Below are 22,751 nucleotides of genomic sequence, written 5' to 3'. Positions count from 1 at the left end.
CTTCGCCGCCTACACTGCACTGCTCCAGCCCCACGACCGCATCATGGGTTTGGATCTCCCCTCCGGCGGCCACCTCACCCACGGCTACTACACTTTCGGTGGGAAGAAGATCTGTCTAGGTTCAGAAATTTTCTAGGTTTGGATTTAGGGGAAGCTGAAAGAGGAGGTTCCCAAATTCGGAAGTGAATCAAAGACAAAATTTGGCTGCCCCATCTTCCCAGAACAAATTCAGTGAACGTCATGTAAGCGAGGTCGAACGGAAGCAAAGGCGAAAATGAGTGGGTGGTGGCTGCAGTGTGATGAAAGTGGGGCGAACGGAGTAACAAACAATATAATTTTTCACAATTTAAAAATGATAATATCCAGCTCAACCTTTGACAAATATAAAAATAATATAAAAATGACACGTTACTATGCATTATGCCAGATAATCACTCTCTTAACTCCGTTTGGTTATATTTAACGGAAGGGACTAATTTGACTCAAAAATTTAAAAGTAAGAACCTATTTCAAACACTTTTGTAACGAGGGATTAAATTGAGATTTGCCAACGAAACTGGGGACAAAATTGGGTATTAAACCTTTTTTTTTATTGTGGGCCAGAAGACCTGATGTCTTGACTTTTACACTGTTTGTCTATTTATGAAATTTATCTTTTGCAACCAAAAGTCCAAAATCAGAAATTTTTTTATCCCGTCTTCTGCTGAAAAGTTACTTTTTATAATAATTATTGATCTCTAATTAACAATAGCTAATACTTAATTATCTGTAGTTTTTGATAATTTATGATTTCCAATTGACTATATTTTTTTTTAATATTTTTTGAAGCACAATTGTGCATTGAAATGATAGCGACGAGGTTTCTTCTTCCTTAAAATATACTCCAACTCTTAGAATGTTTTGCTTGGAAGCATTGGCCAGGTCCTTTCTGGGTTAAAAAATTATCTTCATTTGTCTCTAATCATTTCAGAGTAACCAAAAGGTGGGCAAAATCAATTCAAATGAGAAAAAACCTCAACATATTTAATCAATTAAATTTCCACAGTGGCACAATGCTTTTTGGTTTTAGCCATAATACAAAGTTAATTAATCACTAATTATTCAAGTACATCAGACATAAACATGATGACAGTGGAGTAAATATTCAATTAAGTAAAACTAAACTGAATATGTATGATCTATGATGATGATGATGGCAATCTTTATTAGGTATTAGTTCTCTGTAGATATTCAAAAACACAATCAAGAAAAGGAGAAGTGGGGTTTGTTATATTTCAAGGTTAGAATATGTTTGACACAGTTCTTGTTGGAGAACAACTGGAAACTGTGGAATTTTGGAGAGTTCTCTGCCTTTTTAAAAAAAGCACTTTTCTTTTGCTAATATTACTTTATATAATCAAATATCAAACCGACCAATAATCACGGTACAGAAGAAAATACATAAATAATTAATTTGGCCCGACCAAGACTATATCAAATGCATTTATCATATCCATTTTCAAAACAATATTAATACTGACACAGTATAAAATTGATAATTATTATAAAATTAGTAAAATCGATATACATAATCAAGGTTGAATTGAAAAAAGCAGTTCAAGACAAGCAAAAGAAACAAAACAATAATGAAATTGAAAGAAAAAAAAAGTTTAGGCTCATCGTGACGATGTTTTACGTTCTGACAACTATTTATAACATTTTAACTGTAAAAGTCTTATATTTTATCAATTCCAATCAGAGACAAATTTGGTAAAGTAATCTGGGTATTTAATATATATCGTAATCTTATGATAACCTTTTTTAACAGATGAAACTTGATGGAAAATAACGTTTTCAATGAATAAAATGGAGGATAATTTCCTTGGAGAAAAACTCTTCACGAAAACGAAAAGAAAACCGTGGAATAGGTTGAATATACCCATGTTTGATCGAACACAAGAGGAAGAAAACTAATCAAACAATGCACACTTTCACAGAAAAAAATGTCATTATTAGGAGAAAGAGTAATCCTTTGGAGTTTGAAGATCTCGTAATCCATGATTACTCGTTGTTTAACCTACATATAAGTTGTTGACTAACGTAGAACGACTTTTATCCAAAAGGTTGAGCTATCAATTTTCTTCACCAACTTCACGAGATAGTTTAATACTGTTATCCTTCAATTCAAGCCCCACCTCTTCATCAATTACCACACCGCGTTGTTGCTAATCATTCTTATTAATTAATTTGATGAAGCAGAGAGCAGAAAGGCAAAACAAGAAGAGTTGTCTTTACAGCATAAATGGCCACTTTGAACACATTTTATTATAAACCTATAAATTTAACACCTTTACATTATTTTTCCCTTTGTCTGTGATGTTTCATCTTTTATTTCTCTTTTCAATTAAGTTTCCTTGACATAAATGAAAAAAAGGGCCATCTTTAACAGATTACGGGTATGTGCCAATCTTAATCAAATTAATTTAATTGTTGGCACTTGCTTGTTTGCTAAACTCTCTTTCAATCCAAGTTTTCATTCTGCTGTTGCTTCAGTTCATTGTCATTGTCACCCTAACAATTTTGCTCACTTTTAGTTTTCTATGTCTCTCATTCTAACCAGCCGCTAGTTGGTTATTCTTTCCACCGGTTGTTGCCAAATCTTGGATTTAGACTCCTCTTTCGTCACTCTCTGGTACCTTTCGTTCTATATTTGCTGCAAGACTAACCTTCTAGTAGCACACTATGCAGAGTTTTGGAACCTTTTGAACTTAGTTGCAGTTTATATTCTCCCCACTTCCCACCAAGTCTTGTTTCTCATGAGTTCTACTCTTTCTTTGAGAGTGCCCTTTGAGTTTTGTTTGATAGAACTCAAGAGCTGAGTGACTAACAAAACAAGATGAAGCCTCGCACTTCATTATGGTTTCTCTCTTTGATTTACACTCTCTCTTTTGTGGCTTCTGACACTCTGCCCTCTAATGAAGGTATGCGTTTCGTTTGAGAATTCACTTTCTTTTTCAGATCTCACTTATTCACTCAAGTTATGCCATGTTTTTCTGCTTCGACAATCTTGTTGACTGTTTAATTTCTTCTAAGGCTGTATGTTAGGTGTAATTAAGTAGCAAGATTGATAGGTAGGTCTATTTCTTGGTGACCTTGCAAGTTTCGAGATAGTGTGCTTGGTTTTGCTTTTCATGGACGTGGTCCTTTTTTTCTTGGCAAAGCTACCCAAGTTTTTATTACGGTGTTCGTAGCAATGACGTTTCTTTCTTTTCTTGATAGTTTGGGCGCTTAGGAGCTTCAAAGAAGCTGTTTATGAAGACCTATATCAAGTTTTGTCCGATTGGGATACGTTAGAAGCAGAGCCTTGTAACTGGTTTGGGGTCACTTGCACTATGGTGCGAGATCATGTCATCAAGCTGTAAGATATCACTGGTCTTTTCTTGCTGGTGCTCTTTTCTGTTGTTGTCGATGGGGGTGTACTGTTGGTATCTCACATGGGTGATGACGTGAACTTCTAAGGTAGCACGTTCCTAGCACTAAAGATTGAGATTCTTCTTTGCAGAAACATATCAGGATCATCATTAAAGGGGTTTCTTGCACCAGAGTTGGGGCAACTCACCCACTTGCAAGAACTGTATGTTCACCCTTTCTCCTAGCCGTACTTCATCCTGAAAAGTGAAAACCTGTGGCTTGGTCATATTGTGATTATTACTTGGCTTGGTTCTGGTATATCATGGCTGAAGCTGATTTCTGGTTCTTTTGTTTATGCAGAATTTTGCACGGAAACAATCTCATTGGAACAATACCTAGAGAATTGGGCGAGTTGAAATATCTCAGGGTGCTTGATCTAGGAATGAATCAGTTAACAGGGCCAATTCCTCCGGAGTTTGGAAATCTAACTCAAGTTGTGAAAATGTAAAAGAAATTCAGTATAAACTTCCTGAATAGAAAAAAATAAAAATGATTGACTCTCCTACTTATTCAAATTTGTTTGCATTCTTGTAGAAACTTGCAGTCCAACGGGTTGACTGGTAGGCTACCCCCAGAGCTTGGAAACTTGAGATTCCTTCAAGAACTTCAGCTGGATAGGAATAGACTTCAAGGACCTATTCCTGCTGGCGATAGCTCAAATTTTGCTTCAAATATGCATGGAATGTGAGTGTAATTTTACAATCGAGTTATTATAGTTTGGTGAGGGATTCAGTATTCTTATTCACGTAGTTCCTTCCTAACCTGGTTGATAAAGCACTTCCTTTTCATAGTACGGATGTAGACTATAGGAGTGTAGCGCACCTTTATATATGTTGTACGTAGCCATGATTGAACGAGCTAGTGTTTGGTCTTGTATGCTATTAAATTGATGCAAATTACTGTTTCACGTTTGAATGTTACTTCTTTCATCACTCGTGTCATGACTAATGCAGACGAGAAATTTTATTCCTTTTTTTTTTATATATATTATCATGCATTAGATTTATCTTGAAGATTGTTGTTGTGAAGAAGATATTATGGATACATTCAAAATGGAATGGGATAATCTATTATTGGCAATGAATGACTAGTGTCAAGTTTTCAACTTGTTCAGGAGCCGTTAAAAAGAATTTGATTAGGGAGAGTTAAACGTCCTTTGGGTTATGAAACAGCTTATATCTGTTGTGGCTGAAAAACATGTAGTCAGATTCAACATTAAGTGTAAAAGATCAAGTTATACCGGTCAAAATTTGAATTTTTTTAATCTGCCTCTAATAAATTTGTCTGTCTTCTTCAGGTATGTGTCCAAGGAGAACGTAACTGGCTTCTGTCGTTCGTCTCAGTTGAAAGTAGCAGACTTCTCATATAATTTTTTAGTTGGTAGCATACCCAAATGCTTGCAGTATCTTCCGAGGTACTTTTTGATACTCTGGTCATGTACATTCTACTCCTCCACTATATTTAGCAATCATATACTATGTCTGGCAGATTAAGCTTTCAAGGGAATTGCATCCAGAGCCAGGATATAAAGCAGCGACCTCCTATACAGTGTGGTATGTATTGACATTACCTTTCAAGAACTCAGGTTGAAGGCATGAATTAAATGTCTCTTCATATTTGAATTATGCGAAAGAAATGAAAGGAGCTGAGTCTTGACTTAATTGTGAAGTGGCTTTCATGGATATTCCCTTTGTATTCCTCTTTTTAAAACCCAAACAGGTGTTGAGAATAGATCTATGTATTCTTTATAGATAAGAATTTTGTCAAATCCAATATACACTGAACAACACTTGCTCCTTCCAATCTTATGTTCTAACACTGAAATTTTATTTCATAGCGGGTGCTTCTCCTGCCAGTGCCAAGAGTCAGCCAGTGGTGAATCCAAGTCACCAACCTACTGAATATGTGTCCAAGCATCACGGAGCGTCAAAACCTGTTTGGCTTTTGGCTCTAGAAATAGTAACTGGGACTATGGTGGGCTCTCTCTTTCTGGTTGCTGTTCTTGCTGCTTTTCAGAGATGTAACAAAAAATCATCTATCATTATTCCTTGGAAAAAATCTGGAAGCCCGAAAGATCAGACGGCAGTATATATAGGTATGTAAATTCTCTTTTTCTGATTTCTTAACATTCTATTTACAGTTAATAGTTCTAGAGCTGTTTTCAACATAATGAGTTCTATTAAAGTGCAGACCCTGAGATGTTGAAGGATGTGAGAAGGTATAGCAGACAAGAGCTTGAAGTGGCCTGTGAAGACTTCAGCAACATAATTGGGTCCTCTCCAGACAGTGTGGTTTACAAGGGAACAATGAAAGGTGGACCTGAGATTGCTGTGATTTCCCTCTGCATCAGGGAGGAGCATTGGACAGGATATCTTGAACTCTATTTTCAGAGAGAGGTAAATGGAAATTTTCCTATGGCAACAGCCTGCAAGAATTTGCGGACAGATAGTTGTCCCAATCTTTTAATATTTACTTATGCTCTTAATGCCATTCAGGTGGCAGACTTGGCAAGGTTAAATCATGAGAATATAGGAAAACTACTTGGTTACTGTAGAGAAGACACTCCATTTACAAGGATGTTGGTTTTTGATTATGCTTCAAATGGGACACTTCATGATCACCTTCATTGTTGTAAGTCAAATTTCTCAGGTGGCGTACATGTAACATGTCTTAAGCGTTTCATTCCTTCAACATGTAATTGTGACTGCAGATGAAGAAGGATGTCAATTCTCGTGGACACGGCGTATGAAGATTGCCATAGGCATTGCGCGTGGACTCAAGTATTTGCATACCGAAGTGGAGCCTCCATTTACTATCTCAGAGCTGAATTCTAGTGCTGTATACCTTACAGAAGAATTTTCCCCTAAGGTGCGGTCACTAGATAGTTCAAATCTTCAAATTTACCAAATACAGTTGTGTTCATATCTTCTTGCTGTCAAGAATGAGCAGAAATAAAGTAACTTTCACCTATGTTTATATAGTATAATGTGTTGGAGATCCAAAAGCTTGCTCATTCATTGTCATGAACCTGAATTGCAGCTGGTCGATTTTGAAAGTTGGAAAACAATTCTTGAAAGATCAGAAAAGAATTCTGGTTCCATTGGCAGCCAAGGTGCTATCTGTGTTCTTCCAAACTCCCTTGAAGCACGCCATCTTGATACCAAAGGAAACATATTCGCTTTTGGGGTACTTCTACTGGAGTTAATTAGCGGAAGACCTCCGTACTGTAAGGACAAAGGATACTTGGTTGACTGGGTAAGGAACTTCCGGAAATTTGATGTTTAAAAAGCCTTACACAAACCTGGAAGAATGTGTATTTTGTCTAAGCCGCATTTTTTATATGTATATTTGTGCTGCAGGCCAAGGACTACCTCGAAAGGCCAGACGAAATGTCAAGCGTGTTGGATCCTGAACTGAAGCATTTTAGACATGAAGACCTCAAAGTGATATGCGAGGTAATAACTCTCTGTATCAACCCTGATAAAACTGAGCATCCATCTATGAGAGAATTATGTAGCATGCTGGAGAACAGAATTGATACATCAGTAAGCGTGGAGCTTAAGTCGTCATCTTTGGCTTGGGCCGAACTTGCACTTTTATCTTAATATACAGTCAAAACTAAATTAACAGATTCACACTAAAGCAGCGAGACACACACTAGTAATACTTTTTTCTGACTACTCTCTTCCTTTTCTCTTACTCTTATATTTCATTTCTATTGTAAATGATTGCTCATAAAGGGTATGTGTTCTGGCTTTAAGCACGAGAAGGTCTCGTTGTATAGAAATTGTTAAATAGAACAAGATTGTATTCCACTGGTGTTTCCTTTGTGTATTATACCGAGCATTGTGTCATTTGTCTTGGACTCTTCACGCACGTATTTTTCAGGGATTTTTATGACGTATGTTATAGCTTTGTAAGGGCCTCGTTTTACAAAGCTCAAAGCAATGTTTGAGTAATCATGGAAATCTTATTCTGTACTATTATTTGTTGGGCTTGTTTTAGATGAAACGAAAGAAACATTTCAATTGTCATGTCAGTGCCAGTGCCATGCACTCTCCCGTTTGTTTATTTCTTGTAGTTGCATCCTTTTAGAGTTTGTTAACAATATAAATATTGTAACTTAAAGAAAAAAGCATGTAAATAATGTACGGCGACAGTGATCTACTTCAAACACGAAATGTAAAAAAAAAATAGAGGTATATAATAAATACTTTTACATAAATTCATCTTCCAAGTGGTTTGGTTGGCAACATGTCAGACCAGCAACCTATAATAAATGCTACTTAGTCTTGATCCAGCCATCCACATTGTCTCTTGAAACTAATCAAGATCAATGGAACACTGAAGAATGTTTGGAAGAAAGATACATTATAATAGTACATGCCATTTTGGATTTGTCGTTGTTGATTGAATCCAGGCTAAAATAAACAATAACAGTATGGCCCCCGATGTCGTCAAATAGTTAGGAAAAAATAGTAAACTTTGAACTGTGAAGGAGAGCTGAGGCAGCAAAAGGGGGGACTTAGAGGGCTCGCGCTTTTACAATGTCCAAGCTCATCTCACTTGGATCAGTTGCTTGCAGTTCCACTTGAATGCCGTCTAGTTCCCTCTTGAATCTGTCCTTGGAACTTGCATACACCATCTTCATCCTCACCTTTGAAGTGTCTGGTGACCTACACAAACAGTATTAAACAGTTTGTTCAACGATATGTATTTGTCTTCAGATGTCTGTATTAAACAGTATTAAAAAGTCGTTTTGATTGTTATTAACCAATAAGTGAAGTACAGTTTATAAACTATAGTACCATGCAACAAAGAAGATCTTGCTTTTCTGGCAATTCTCATCAGTTGTGAAATCAAAATCATACACGGCATAGCGACACTCATCAGCTGGCAAACTGGCCTGAAAATCCTGGTATGTTTCTGTCGATCCCCCTATTTTGTCAACCACAACTGATTGTGCCTCAATTTTGAACGTAATGTATCGGTAGATCCGCCTTGCTTTAAGCTCCTGAAACTTCAATTTGCAGTCATCATGCACGGCCATTCCGGACGCTGCATTTGCCTGCTCCATAATTTTGTCATAAAAATGTCTTCGATCATTTAAGAATTCTATATGTTCATTCTTTATCACACATCACAACACGCGATGTTAACTGATTTTTCCATGTAATTACAGATTTTCAGCTGGTTTCGTTGGGGTAAGAATTTAGAATTTGCATGTTTTTGATTCCCAATTTGTGTTCCAAAATCTAAGAGGATGTAAAAACACCACTTAACTTTCATAGACTGAAACGAAAGTTCATTTTTGTATCAGCAGCATCTTTTGACAGTAGTTAATTTTGTAAGGGGCATGCATGCATATGCACATGATGAGATACTTTCCATTCTCCTAGACATTGTCCATCTCATCAACTCTCAAGTTTCATTCTTCCAATTATATGAAATGCGAAATATTTATTCAGTTGTGATATACAATGAAAAAACATACGAATATGAATTGGTGATATTGACATTGAAAGGTCCGAATGAGGGTAAGAAGAACCCTATTGACAAAGCAGAAACAAGTATTATATAAAAACTAACAGGTTGAAAGATAAAGAAGAGAAATGGATAATAAAATACCATTTTGCCAGCAATGAGTAAGAAGCGCCCTTTGAAAAGTACAGGAAAAGAAAGGGATGGGAGCAATAGAGAATGGAAATGGGAGCAACAGACTCAATGAAAATTATGGATAGAAATAACAGATAAAGATCCTTTTTTTAGGAGCCACGAGAGGTTCAACTTTCACAAGACTATGATTGCGGTTAGGGAATTCAAAGTTGGATGGGTTCGTTTTGATCTGTTTTACTTCCTTTCTCAAGCCTATATAATGCACCAACCTTGATTTTAATTAGATCTTCCAAATTAGGAGTGCCCTTAATTATAGAAATCATGTCCCAGATAACCAGTAACTATGCAATTAAATTTGGGGATAAATACTTTTTAAGCACTTCTTTTCCATTTTAGAGAATATGTGTAATTTTGTTTCCAAAAAAATTCAGATTCGTTAGGATACCAGAAGACTCTAATATGTTTGGTTTATAAAATTCAAATTTAACATATTACGTTTGATCTTTTTTTTAGATTTGAGTTGTTTTTTTAAAGTTTGATTTGTATTCAATTAATTTTTTAATTTATTGGTATGTGTGAATTGTTGTAAATGTTTCTATATATGTGTATTCACTCTCCATGAACTAGTAAAAACAATTGCATGTATGTTGACTATGTTAACAAAAAATAATTAAATTATAATTATAAAAAAAATATAATTTGATTCTAATCATTTTTATTTATTTTATAGATGATTTTTATTTATTTAATTTTAAAAAAATATTACATACAAAAATTTACTTCAAGAATAAAATTGAAAGAAAATTTAAAGGGAAGAATACTCTTTATATAATAGTATAAATGAAAAAAAAAATTCTATTGGTTATTCTTGAGCACGCATATACTGTATTCATTTTAAGTGGGGTGGGCTTGGCAATTTGGAATTGGGCATCAAAGATTTGGACCGTCTGTCATCAATGATCCACATTCTCAGAGAGTTGGTCCCTTCTACAAATAAAAAATCTAAGATGACAAGGCCCATATACAATGAATTGGATTGTGGATCACGGCTGACTGGATCTTGTGATTTTATAAGCCTATTATTGAATGGCCTTCATTTTGGAGTCCAAGTCAAATTCGGCTGGCCGGCCTCTAAACGTAACCCATGACGTCGCGGCCCAATAAAGAAATGCCATTAACCAATTAAATAAAATATATAACAGATAATGACATTAATGTAATCAATGGTAGGTAGTGCATTGCCAACTTCATGCATGACGTTTCCAGAAGTGTCATTTTCTAACTCAATATGGTATAAAATATTTGAAAAGCAAAGAAAAGAACATATTCCATAAAATCTTCATCACTTTTTAAAAAAGAACCTAAAAAAGTTTGTAAGAGAGAAGAATACAAAAAACGCATAGTTTAGGTTTATTTTTATTATTAATATTGATATTATTATTATTTGTACTATTAATATTGAAATTATTATTTGTACTTTATATTGACATATTACATTAACTTAAGAAACCAATATGAAAATAAAATTATTTATTTTTTGTTAATTTTTTATAAACTATAAATACATGTAATTAAGTATTTAACTTTTTCATATTACCAAACACTCTAATTAAATATTATATTCTTAACTATATAATTATAACACTTAAATATAACCATTTAAAGAAATTATTTATTTTAATATAATAATAATCATATTAATTTTCTTAATACAAATTTTAAAAATAAAAAAAAATTCGATTAAGACTGGTTCTAATTAAAACTGACCATACAATTAAACTATTCTATTCGACTTCCCTTATTTAACCCGTATCTAGTGGGCTTCTTCGTGAAAAACCCTAGTTCTGGGCCTTGAAGTGGTTATTAGTTACACGGACCCAACTCCCCGAACCCAAAGTTGCGTTAAGCCCACGTAAGTAAATGGTCCACCGACTAAAAAATAGAAAAAAAGGACCCACCAAACAAGCCGTGTCAGTTTAAAGTCAAAAGCGTATGGATGGAGACTACATTAGCAAAAACACGGTTGACACTATAAAACCGAGCCTGGTATTGGTATGTGTTCAAATTTACGAACCTGAGTGGTGTTGCTTGGTAGGCACTACTTTTCGAAAAAAGCAATGGCGAAGTTGTTAGCGTTAAGTTGCTGGCGAAACCTCTCACCGCGACCTCATTACCCCTCCATGCCTAAATATCCAAAGGGACAGCCCGCCACCACCGTTGAAGAGCTCTCAGACTCCACCGCTCTTTTCTCCGTCGTCGGAATGACTTGTGCTGCCTGCGCCGGATCCGTCGAGAAGGCCGTCAAACGCCTCCCCGGGATCCGCGAGGCCATCGTCGACGTCCTCAACAACCGTGCCCACGTCGTCTTCTACCCCTCTTTCGTTAACGTGAGTCAAACAACTCCACAACAGAGTCACACTCTCTCTCTCCATTTCTTTCTTCTCGTTCACTCTTCTAACTTTTTTTTGTTCTTTCAGGAAGAGACCATTCGCGAGGCCATCGAAGACGCGGGTTTCGAAGCGCTATTACTCACAGACGGCACTGACGACAAATCTGTTAAAGTATGCCGCATCCAAATCAAAGGCATGACCTGCACATCCTGTTCCTCCACGCTAGAATCCGTTTTACGAGGCCTTCACGGTGTCCTCGAAGCCCACGTGGGCCTGGCAACTGAAGAGGCCCAAGTCCATTACAACCCAAATCTCCTCCTCAATCCAAACGACGTTTTACAAGCCATAGAAGATTCCGGATTCGAAGCAGTTCTCATTAGTTCAAGCGAAGACTTCACCAAGATAGACCTCCGCGTGGAAGGCGCGGTAACTGACGGCGCTTCTATGACGCCAATACTAGATTCTCTGCGGACACTCCCAGGAGTCCTTGTGGTGGACTTAACAGAGGAATTCAGCAAAATATCGGTTTCTTACAAACCGGACATCACGGGACCCAGAGATTTGATCAACGTGATTGAGCAAACAGGCAATGGGAATTTCAAGGCGACGATATATCCTACGGAACAAGGACAAAGAAATTCTCACAGACGCGAGGAGACAAGGCAGTATTATAAATCTTTCTTATGGAGTTTGGTGTTTACTATTCCCGTGTTTCTAACCTCCATGGTGTTTATGTATGTCCCTGGAATTAAGGACGCACTTGATGCAAAAGTTGTGAACATGCTTACCGTGGGGGAGGTTGCTCGGTGGGTGCTGTCCACGCCGGTTCAGTTCGTACTCGGCTGGCGGTTTTACTACGGTTCTTATAAATCGTTACGCCGTGGCTCTGCGAACATGGATGTTCTCATTGCGTTGGGGACAAACGCTGCGTATTTTTACTCTGTTTACTCTGTTTTGAGAGCTGCTACTTCTCCGCATTTTGAGGGGAATGATTTCTTCGAAACGAGCGCGATGCTTATTTCGTTCATTCTGCTTGGGAAGTATCTCGAGATTTTGGCGAAGGGGAAGACGTCTGATGCGATTGCCAAGCTCATGAACTTGACACCCGACACGGCGGTTCTACTGACTTTGGACGCTGATGGGAATGTTGTTGGAGAGGAGGAGATTGATAGCAGGTTGGTTCAGAAGAATGATGTGATTAAGATTGTTCCTGGGGCGAAAGTGGCTTCCGATGGGGTTGTTGTGTGGGGGCAGAGTCACGTGAATGAGAGCATGATCACGGGGGAAGCGCGTCCCGTGGCGAAGAGGAAAGGGGACACTGTTATTGGAGGGACTGTGAATGAGAATGGAGTTTTGCATGTTAAGGCGACGAGGGTAGGATCGGAGAGTGCTCTTTCTCAGATTGTTCGCCTTGTGGAGTCGGCGCAGATGGCCAAAGCACCTGTGCAGAAGTTTGCTGATCGCATTTCCAAATACTTTGTGCCTCTGGTAATTATTAATTGTTTGATGTGATGAAAATGAAGGACTTTGTTTGTTTTTATTGAATTATTGTTTGTGCTCGCGGAGGATGAGATCCTAAAGGGATGGATGGATGTTCCTATGCAGGTGATTGTGATCTCTTTCACGACTTGGCTTGCCTGGTTTTTGGCGGGAAGATATCATGCTTATCCAAAGTCTTGGATACCGTCTTCAATGGACAGCTTTGAGCTTGCTTTGCAGTTTGGAATATCTGTCATGGTCATAGCCTGCCCTTGTGCTTTGGGTTTAGCCACGCCAACTGCGGTTATGGTTGGGACTGGAGTTGGTGCATCCCAGGGTGTGCTCATCAAAGGAGGGCAGGCATTAGAGAGTGCACATAAGGTCAGCATTTCAGATTTGATTAGTCCCTTTAGTTCTGGATTTACTTTGTCTATGTCGATCGGTTAAAATTGAACAGTTAATAAAGTTGCTAGAAGAAAGTAAACATAGCAAAAACCATTAATATCAAGTGGTTTTTGATAGCCATTCCTGCCACCTAATCCAACATCAAATATGTTTTAGCCTTCTAGGAGGGAGTATCAACTAATGTGTTCACTTCATTTCATTTCTCAGTTCTTAAGATGAAGTATGAAGTAGTGTTTTTGTTAACGTTATGCATGGTGAAGATAAATAGGTTTTTTGGATATCAGTATCAAGTATCAATCTGATTTTTCTTTCATTCATATCTCTCTACACTTTTTTAAAAGTTAAAATGGACAAGCTGGTCATTGGTTGTATGTTGTGCCATCTGTTAAAGCTTTCATGATTTTATCTGTAATTACTTACACGTGAATATATTTATGACTGTCTTCTAGGTGAACTGCATTGTTTTCGATAAGACGGGTACTCTCACTGTCGGGAAACCTGTTATAGTGAGAACAGAATTGTTGACAAAAATGGTGCTCCGGGAATTCTATGAACTTGTGGCTGCAACTGAGGTAATCCTCTCCCCCTATCTACTTCTCGAATGCTTAGCCTAGTGAATAGTTATAGTAAATAAGAGTTTGCTTTCTGATTATGATAGCTTCTTTGTTTGTAAGCGCTTTTAAAATTCATGGATTATAGATGCATATACATGTCATAAAAATTGCCCTTAATTTAACTTACCTATCTCAGGTGAATAGTGAGCATCCATTGGCCAAGGCCGTTGTTGAGTATGCCAAAAAATTTCGAGATGAAGAGAATCCTTCCTGGCCAGAAGCACGAGATTTTGTTTCCATTACAGGACATGGAGTAAAGGCCACTGTTCAAAACAAAGAAATAATGGTCGGTAATAAAAGCCTGTTGGCTGACCATAACATTGCAATTCCCGTTGAAGCTGAAAATATGCTTGCTCAAGCCGAAAAGATGGCTCAAACAGGAATATTGGTATCTATAAGTGGGAAAGTGGCAGGAGTTTTAGCAGTATCCGATCCACTGAAACCAGGTGCTCAAGAAGTTATTTCCATCCTAAAATCAATGAAAATCAAGAGCATTATGGTGACTGGGGACAACTTCGGAACAGCTAGTTCTATTGCGAGGGAAGTAGGAATTGAGAATGTTATAGCGGAGGCTAAACCGGATCAAAAAGCAGAGAAAGTGAAAGACTTGCAGGTACGAATGCATGGTATTACATATTTTCATCTTAATTTTAAGAAGTTAGTTATTCATCAATGAGATGATAGTTCTGAGCCTTGAGATTGAAAATAATACCACCTTATTTCAAACCATAACTAGATAACTATTTCTTCTTTCATGGAAGGTAACTGAGAAATACTCGTATCTCCTTTGCTTATGTTCAGTAGTCGGTACTAATGTAATTTTGTCTTTTGGACATTACTTTTCAAACTCCCTGACTTGATTACTGGTTTTTATACCATAAACTTCAATGCTTGTACCTGAATCCCACTTTCAAAGTTGTTTATACTGCTTCAGAGGAATGTATTAGCTGTTGCAACATACTGAGTGACTTGTTTTTCTCTTTCAGGCTTCTGGTTACACCGTGGCTATGGTGGGGGATGGTATCAATGATTCGCCTGCACTTGTGGCAGCGGATGTGGGAATGGCAATTGGTGCCGGTACAGACATTGCTATTGAGGCTGCTGATATTGTCCTCATGAAGAGCAACTTGGAAGATGTCATAACTGCTATTGACCTTTCAAGAAAAACATTTACCCGTATAAGGCTGAATTACGTTTGGGCTTTGGGTTATAACTTACTTGGAATCCCAATTGCTGCTGGAGTTCTTTTCCCTTCAACAAGGTTCAGATTGCCACCCTGGATTGCTGGGGCTGCTATGGCTGCTTCCTCTGTCAGTGTTGTTTGCTGTTCTCTGTTGTTGAAATATTACAGGAGACCCAAGAAGCTAGACAACCTTGAAATACGAGGCATAAGCATCGAGTCATCCAGTGATATATGATCACGATTCCTGGTTTTTCTTTAGCCATTTTTGTACGTATGTAAATGTTGTGTTGTGATCATTTTAGTTTAGTGTACAGGTGTGAGAAAGGGTTTTCGGTCATGTAAAAAACCTTAGGTTAAACTCTGTCGTATCTAAAATTTACAAATTACTCCTGCCATTTCAATTTGTCTTTCATTTAAGATTTTCTCACATTAAAAGTAATACTAAGGTTTAATGTCTCCTTAAGTCCCTATTTTTGTTCAGAATTTTAAATAGATCCCTTTCTTTTTCGGCGTATCAATTGGGTTCTTATTTTCGTAAAATTGAAATAATTAGAGGTCTTCCGTTAAATTGGACAAACGCCGTTTAAGTTTGGAGTACGTGGCATAGTCAATGTATTATTTTAAATAAGTGGCAGTTGATACATGATTAATGTGTATTTTATAATTTCTAAATTAAAAAATTAAGGGTAAATTGGGAAAAGGAAATTAAAGGCAGTGACTCTTTCTGCAATTGAGGAATGAAATTAGGGTTCGTGAGAGAAAGTTGAAGGAGGCGGAGCCGACGAAGGAGTTGAAGTTCGCCTTGGAGGATCTTCCAGCAAGCTGGTTCTCGAGGTCAGCGAGTGTTCTGAGATGTTGTTGCGGAAGAGCAGGATGAAGGAGGCGTGCTTGGAGGCGAAGAGGTTGAGGTAGAAGGTCTTGAGGAGTGTGTGGCAGGGGTCGGTGGTGCCTTGGAAGACGCAGACGTGGTTGGGGTTTTGAATTTTTGTTGTGGTACGTGTAAATGTAATGGTATTGTTTGTTGAATGTCTTTGGTTGTTCTCTATGAGCATTTGGATGCTGATACGTGTTTTAATTATTTATTATCAATTATTTTTATTTAGTGTTCATGATAATGTTAGTTTGTTACTGATGTTATAAATCCCAGACTATGTGATTGTGGTAGGTACAAGAGTTTAATTTTTGAGAAGTTGGTTGTTCTTCGTTTCAGATTCTGGAAAAGTTTTTGGAGATGGAAGGTTTTCATGCCTAGATAGTAGACGGTGAGTATTTAAAATATATATTTGTTGATCATCAAATCTTGAAGAGAATAGAGAACTTTTATACTCCTTTTTTATTAGTTGAATGATTCTAAAAGCTACTTTTTTTTTCTGCCATGAATGCGTGATTTGGTTACCAGAGAAGATGAAGGATAACATTCCAGGAATAATTTGGTTACCAGAGAAGATGAAGGATAGTATTCCAAGAATAATGTTTGGTGTTGACAGTGTTTTTTGACCTTTCCATGTATTCTATGAAATAAGATGACCATTTTGTCCTCATTTAAATTTTATTTTCCCTCTTTTCACCCTATTTTTTAATTCAAAAATTAAAAAATTACACTTCAAATACATTTTTAATGATACATCATTTAAAAAGACACAGTCAGCATGTCACGTAACGTCCTAATTAACGCCATCTTCTCAATTTAATGGAAAGTCCCTGTTTGATTCAATTTTACAAAAATAAGGATTCAATTGAGACGCCGAAAAAAAAAAGGACCTATTTAAAATTATGTACGAAAATAGGAATCTACATATACATTAAACCTAATACTAAATTAATTACTGGGTTGGAAAAATTGACCAAAATATTCTTACACTCTTAGGGGTTATCTCTGTTATGCATTTAAATTAACAACTATTATATTTTCTTACAAACGTATTTAATAGTGCCTTATTTTAAACATTCATACCTTATACAATAAATATAAATAATGATACATTATTTTTAATTACTCACTCAATATTTAAAAATTTTCTTTATTTTTTTTTATCACATTATAGTATCTATAAGAATTTATATTTTCTTTTTCTTTTTCTTGGTGTCATTATTTTTTGAATAGTTATTCTAGTCAAGATAATAGAAAAGAATCCAGCAAGTATATGTTACTCGACTGTTGATATTTTCTTTTAGTTTTTTATTTCAAATTAAATTATAAATTATTTCGTTTATTAACTTTATAAAAAAAATCTAACAATATAATTTTATTTGACATTTAATAAAAACTCCACACATAAATATAATTTTTTATAATAATTTTAAAGCAAAAAATATATTTAACATAATTAATTATTAGTATGTTTTTTAAATAAAAGATAAATTAAATTTTTTATTTAATTATGAATAAATTATTCTTCTATCTAATTAGTATACTTTACAATAAAATGATACCTTGAATTGGGATTTTACAAAGAAACAAGTCTCAAAGAACTATCAAAGGACTATTTTGACCACTAAGCAACAAGTTGCAGTGTTTATTTGGTGGATAGAGAGGCATCGACTTTTGGTCATTCCGGGTGTCTATGATTATGATATGATAACACTTTTTGACAGTTTATTATTTTTAAGAAAATAGTCCTTTTTCTGTAAAAAGTGTTTTCCTTTAAAAATTATATTTTCTCTAGGACATTATTACAACAGCTTGATTAAATTTTCGATTTTTTTTTTCACAATTTCTTCATGTATTCATTCAATATTTAGATAATACTCTGACCTTCCTGTAGTTTTCACTTTCAAACTATTTTTTAGGATATTAGTAATATTAGGAAATTTGTTTTGATTATTATTATTATTATATATATATATATATATATATATATATATATATATATATATGAGTTTGTTAATTTATGTAATTGATACATTTTGGCATAGTGTATCAAGTTTAGTAAAAAAGAAATTCTCATTCATAAAAAAAGACATACTTTAAACATAATTTTAATAATTTTTATTTTTAATTTAAAATAAGAAAATAAAAAAAATCAGAAATATTTACATAATTATAATCCACAATTTTTTTATCTACTTTGTTTCTCTCATCTTCACCCTTTCTTTTTCTAACTTCCGTAACAACAAAATAATTTATGATGTTGTGTTAATATTTTATTAGAGGACTGTATTATATGTTTTTTTTGGTTATTATAAAATTTAGTTTTTAAATTTTAGAAGTAATAGTTTATCTAAAAAAAATTTGATATTTTAATTATGGGGTTCTTTGTTACTTCCTTCGTTTATTTAATATTTAAATAATGAAATAATTAATTTAAGTTGAAAAAACAAACTTTATAATACATTATATATTTATACGTTTATACTCATGCTTGAATCTCTTTACCAGATTATAAACTTGATTAAAAATCATACCGTTTCATTAATTTTAGTCAAAGAACCAAATTTATATAATTACAAAAGGCAGTTAAATTAAATTCAAAAAAATTAATCTTAATTATGTCTTAAAACTCTTCATACCAATAACAGTTACTGATATTAATATATACTGTAGTAAACGGATAAAAACACGTGAAATAAAAGAGGGAAAGTTTGAAAAATGGGAAGAATAATTATTGAACAGGAATTTTTAGTGTACGTTACTCGTCAAATTTTTAATGTACATATATAATGTCATGTTTAAGATTTTCAATTATAGGTTAGATTACATAAAAAAGAAAACGTTTTATGGCTGTTGAAAGAAAATAATTTGAATGACAAAATTAGTTTTCTTAGTGTTCAAAATATTTAATGTGTGGATGAGAGAAATGATGTAAAGTTGAGCCCACAATAAACGAGCACTCTTAGTTAACTTGTCAATTATTATCCAAATTGCATCTTGATGTCTGAGCGTTCGAGGTAAATGGGTAACAAAGTCCATAACAATGTTATTCCATTTCCACTCAGGAATATCCAATTGTTGTAGTAGACCGACTGATCTTTGATGTTCAGCCTTAGCTTTTTGACAAGTTAAACAAGAAGATATAAACCGAGCCACATCAGTCTTCATACCCGACCACCAAAAGGATTTCTTGAGATCTTGATACATCTCAGTCATGCCTGGATGCATGCTAAAACAACTTTGGTGTCCTTCCTCAAGAATTAATCTTTTCAGCTCTCCCTCATTAGGAACACAAGTCCTACCCCTTAACCGTAAGAGACCGTTCGTCCCAGTATTGAAATCTTTTCCTTGTTTTGAACCGATCAACCCAAAGATCCTTTGAAACTCCACATCATCCGACTGCTTCTCTTTGATTTGGTCAAACAAGTCACTTGATAACTTGAGAGTACAACACCTGATATCGTTCGGCTCCAACTCAAACTGTATTCTTAAATCTTTAAAATTCTCAACTAAAGTTAATTCTCAGACCATCATAGAAGAAACATGGACAGTCTTTCTGCTTAAAGCATCAACCAGAACATTAGCTTTTCCTGGATGATATAACAATTCAAATTCATAATCCTTTAAGAACTCCATCCACCTTCTCTGCCTCATATTCAATTCCTTTTGATCAAAAAGATATTTCAAACTCTTATGATCACTAAACACTTGAAACTGAGCACCATACAAATAATGCCTCAAAATCTTCAAAGCAAATACCACACTGCCAATTCCAAGTCATGGGTTGGATAGTTCTTCTCATGAATCTTCAACTGCCGAGAAACATAAGCAACCACTCTTCTATATTGCATCAATACACAACCCAAACCATGATAAGAGGCATCACAAAATACTTCAAAATATTTTCCTGTATCAGGAACTACTAACACAGGAGCGTTCGTCAACCTTTGCTTTAGCTCTTGAAAGATAACTTCACACCGATCGGTCCATGCAAAAGGTTGATCTTTCCTGGTCAACTGAGTCAACGGCGCTACAATCTTGGAAAATCCTTCAATGAACCACCTATAGTAGCCCGCTAATCCCACAAAGCTCCTTATCTCAATGACCGAACGGGGTCTTTCCCACTGTAGCACTGCCTGTACCTTTGCAGGATCCACATAAATATCGTCCGCTGAGATTACATGACCCAAAAACTGCACTTCCTTCATCCAGAATTCACACTTAGACAGTTTTGCATAAAGCTTCTTTTCCCTCAGCAAACCGAGCACTGTTCTAAGGTGATCCTCATGCTCCTCATGAGTTTTAGAATAAATAAGTATGTCATCAATAAAAACAACAACAAATTTATCTAAAAACGGTCTGAATATACGGTTCATGTAATCCATAAATATAGCTGGAGCATTAGTAACACCGAACGACATTACTACATACTCATAATGGCCATACCGAGACCGAAAGACTGTCTTCTATACGTCTCCCTCTTTCACCAATATCTGATGGTATCCTGACCTCAAATCTATCTTGGAAAATACAGTAGCCCCATACAACTGATCCATCAAGTCATCAATTCTTGGCAATGGATACTTATTCTTGATGGTTAACTTATTCAGTTGTCTGTAATCCACACAGAGCCGTGAACTACCGTCTTTCTTCTTGACCAATAACACGGGAGCACCCTACGGTGATGCACTAGGCCGAATGAATTGCTTCTCCAATATATCTTCAATCTGGTTCTTAAGTTCAGCCAACTCTGTTGGAGCCATCCTATAAGGAGCTATTGACACTGGTCGTGCTCTTGACACCAAATCAATAGAAAATTCCACTTCTCTAGGAGGAGGTAATCCAGGCACCTCGTTTGGAAAAACGTCCAAAACTCACTTACGACGGAACAATTTACACTCGTATTACCTTGCACTGATCGGTCAAACATCTCATGCTGAACCACTTCCAAGTAAGATAATACCATAAAACAACTGGCGCCTTCCAATATATCTTGTCTTAACACACCGATCGTCAATGATTCTTCCTGACCTTCTTCCGAAAACACCAACTTCTTCTCACCACAATCTATAAGAATGTGATTGACAGCTAACCAATCCATTCCTAAAATTACCTCTAAACCCTGAAGAGGTAAGCAAATTAGGTTCACTTTGAACCAACGACCCTCAATCACTATTGAGCATTTTGCACAATAAGTGGTCGTCCTAACCTCACCAACTGTTGGGGTTGACACTACTAAATCAAACTGAAGCTCTCCCATAGACAAACCCAACTTCTCAACACATTCCTTCGAGATGAAGGAATGTGTTGCCCCCGAATCAAACAAAACACAACAAGCAATACCATGCAACAAACAAGTATTGGTTATAAGATTACCTGCATTTGTTGCTTCAGTTCCAATCATCGCATATACTCTCCCAACAGCTTGTGCTCTTCCACCTCCTCTTGGTTGCACTCTCCCAGCATTTGAAGGTCTTGATACAACTCTTCTTCCCATTGGACAGTCTCTTTCCCAATGACCTTCCCTTCCGCACCGGTTGAACTTCCTGAATCCTCCCAATTGAGGGCACACTGACTTGAGATGAGGTCCTCCACAGTTATAATAGGATATAGACCCTTGCTGCCCTTGATGACCAACTGAAGTCGAGGACTGAGAAGATGAACCACTGCCACCTAAAGAAAAAGAAGACTGAGCGTATGGAGTTTTCCTTGAACCAATACTGCCTCTGGATATGGTCGGTCCTCCAACTCTAACCGATTGCTTCTGCTGACTATCAACCTCTAACTTGGTTTTCCCTTTCCACCATCACATGAAACTCCTTGATACACAGACCAGCCACTAACAACTTGATATCTCCCCTCAACTCGTTCTCAAACTTCCTACACTGTCATTCTTCATTCATGACCAAAGTGTGAAATCTGAGCACGTGCTTAAACCGATTGACATATTCTGATACTAACATGCCTCCCTAAACCAATTGTAGGAATTCGACTTCTTTAGCAAACCGAACACTGTCTGCAAAGTATTTGGTATAGAACTTCTGCTTAAAAACTTCCTATGAGATGGGATTACCACTGCTTTCGAGTAAAGACCGAGCGTTGCTCCACCAATGACTGGCTTCACCGGTTAGAAAAAACTCCGAGTAGGCCAACCTGTTATCTTCTGGACACCTCTTAGCATTAAAGATTCTCTCCATATCACGAAACCACTGATCTGCCTCATCCGGACTACATTTGCCATTAAACTTAGCCGGATGGTGTTGAAGAAAACTCTCCAAACTCCACTCTTGAGGATGATTTGTTGAAGAAGAACCCGCTGTGGCCCGCCCACTCAGCATCAGATCCAAGCATTGCCTTTGAGATGTCTCAACCGACACCCTGGCAGCATCCAATTGTTGTAGGGCCGCAGTGTGTTGATGAACCAATGCAGTGTTCTGTTGCTGCATTGCCTCTAACACAGACTCCATCATTCTCCAAACGTTGGATGTATTAGGATTTTGGGGTGGAGAAGGAGAAGGAGGAGATCTATTCGCCATTTCTGTTTACACCGAGAGAAAAATCCATCAATCTCACTCAAGAGGACAAAGACAACCACTATACATAGCTAAGAGTACACAAGCAAAAGCAAGGCATACTCAAAACCTACAGGATTCCTAAGGAACAAAATTGCTCTGATACCATTAATGTAACATCCCAAAAATATAGAATAAAACTATATACAGGTGTCATCATTTAACAATATA

General features: G+C 36.3%; 4 protein-coding genes across 6 annotated transcripts; 2 read left to right on the top strand and 2 right to left on the bottom strand.

The window, feature by feature from the left end:
- Positions 1–2,133: 2,133 nt before the first annotated feature.
- On the top strand, positions 2,134–7,304 carry LOC108336127 (probable LRR receptor-like serine/threonine-protein kinase At1g63430). Of its 2 annotated transcripts, none has more exons than XM_017572474.2 (13): positions 2,134–2,435; positions 3,259–3,397; positions 3,542–3,613; positions 3,751–3,894; positions 3,985–4,134; positions 4,748–4,864; positions 4,939–5,003; positions 5,288–5,545; positions 5,641–5,846; positions 5,946–6,081; positions 6,161–6,318; positions 6,490–6,705; positions 6,810–7,304. In XM_017572474.2, exons 2-13 carry the CDS (start codon positions 3,372–3,374, stop codon positions 7,053–7,055), a joined length of 1,794 nt encoding a protein of 597 aa, XP_017427963.2. In that variant the 5' UTR covers positions 2,134–2,435; positions 3,259–3,371; the 3' UTR covers positions 7,056–7,304. The 2 variants fall into 2 exon arrangements, with proteins under 2 accessions (XP_017427963.2, XP_017427962.2); XM_017572473.2 differs by lacking the exon at positions 2,134–2,435 and adding an exon at positions 2,442–2,960.
- Positions 7,305–7,471: 167 nt separating this feature from the next.
- On the bottom strand, positions 7,472–9,541 carry LOC108335349 (actin-depolymerizing factor 7). Of its 2 annotated transcripts, XM_017571351.2 has the most exons (3): positions 9,079–9,541; positions 8,259–8,518; positions 7,472–8,126 (listed from the first exon to the last, which is right to left on the bottom strand). In XM_017571351.2, the coding sequence occupies exons 1-3, from the start codon at positions 9,079–9,081 to the stop codon at positions 7,976–7,978; spliced, it is 414 nt and encodes a 137-aa protein (XP_017426840.2). In that variant the 5' UTR covers positions 9,082–9,541; the 3' UTR covers positions 7,472–7,975. The 2 variants fall into 2 exon arrangements, with proteins under 2 accessions (XP_017426840.2, XP_017426839.2); XM_017571350.2 differs by lacking the exon at positions 9,079–9,541 and having other exon boundaries at positions 8,259–9,045.
- A 1,551-nt stretch (positions 9,542–11,092) lies between these two features.
- On the top strand, positions 11,093–15,532 carry LOC108335985 (probable copper-transporting ATPase HMA5). Its single transcript, XM_017572244.2, has 6 exons — positions 11,093–11,453; positions 11,544–12,944; positions 13,062–13,316; positions 13,790–13,912; positions 14,091–14,567; positions 14,941–15,532. Exons 1-6 carry the CDS (start codon positions 11,184–11,186, stop codon positions 15,370–15,372), a joined length of 2,958 nt encoding a protein of 985 aa, XP_017427733.1. The 5' UTR covers positions 11,093–11,183; the 3' UTR covers positions 15,373–15,532.
- A 4,222-nt stretch (positions 15,533–19,754) lies between these two features.
- Positions 19,755–20,429, bottom strand: LOC128194292 (uncharacterized mitochondrial protein AtMg00860-like). Its single transcript, XM_052869478.1, has one exon. It carries the CDS (start codon positions 20,427–20,429, stop codon positions 19,755–19,757), a length of 675 nt encoding a protein of 224 aa, XP_052725438.1.
- Positions 20,430–22,751: the final 2,322 nt, after the last annotated feature.

This window comes from Vigna angularis, chromosome 10, assembly GCF_016808095.1.
Source record: "Vigna angularis cultivar LongXiaoDou No.4 chromosome 10, ASM1680809v1, whole genome shotgun sequence".
Classification (NCBI taxonomy): domain Eukaryota; kingdom Viridiplantae; phylum Streptophyta; class Magnoliopsida; order Fabales; family Fabaceae; genus Vigna; species Vigna angularis.
The sequence above is the reverse complement of the archived record's forward strand: the minus strand, read 5'-3'. Positions and strand labels throughout refer to the sequence as shown.

Bases quoted from the DNA above. Each gene is read 5' to 3' on its own strand.
- LOC108336127 (XM_017572473.2), top strand. From the start codon at position 2,876: ATGAAGCCTCGCACTTCATTATGGTTTCTCTCTTTGATTTACACTCTC. The intron at 3,895-3,984 runs GTAAAAGAAATT...GCATTCTTGTAG, and splicing joins CTAACTCAAGTTGTGAAAAT to AAACTTGCAGTCCAACGGGT. The intron at 4,135-4,747 runs GTGAGTGTAATT...TGTCTTCTTCAG, and splicing joins GCTTCAAATATGCATGGAAT to GTATGTGTCCAAGGAGAACG.
- LOC108335349 (XM_017571350.2), bottom strand. From the start codon at position 8,527: ATGGAGCAGGCAAATGCAGCGTCCGGAATGGCCGTGCATGATGACTGC. The intron at 8,127-8,258 runs GTACTATAGTTT...CTGTTTGTGTAG, and splicing joins AAGATCTTCTTTGTTGCATG to GTCACCAGACACTTCAAAGG.
- LOC108335985 (XM_017572244.2), top strand. From the start codon at position 11,184: ATGGCGAAGTTGTTAGCGTTAAGTTGCTGGCGAAACCTCTCACCGCGA. The intron at 11,454-11,543 runs GTGAGTCAAACA...TTGTTCTTTCAG, and splicing joins TCTACCCCTCTTTCGTTAAC to GAAGAGACCATTCGCGAGGC. The intron at 12,945-13,061 runs GTAATTATTAAT...GTTCCTATGCAG, and splicing joins CCAAATACTTTGTGCCTCTG to GTGATTGTGATCTCTTTCAC.
- LOC128194292 (XM_052869478.1), bottom strand. From the start codon at position 20,429: ATGTCGTTCGGTGTTACTAATGCTCCAGCTATATTTATGGATTACATG.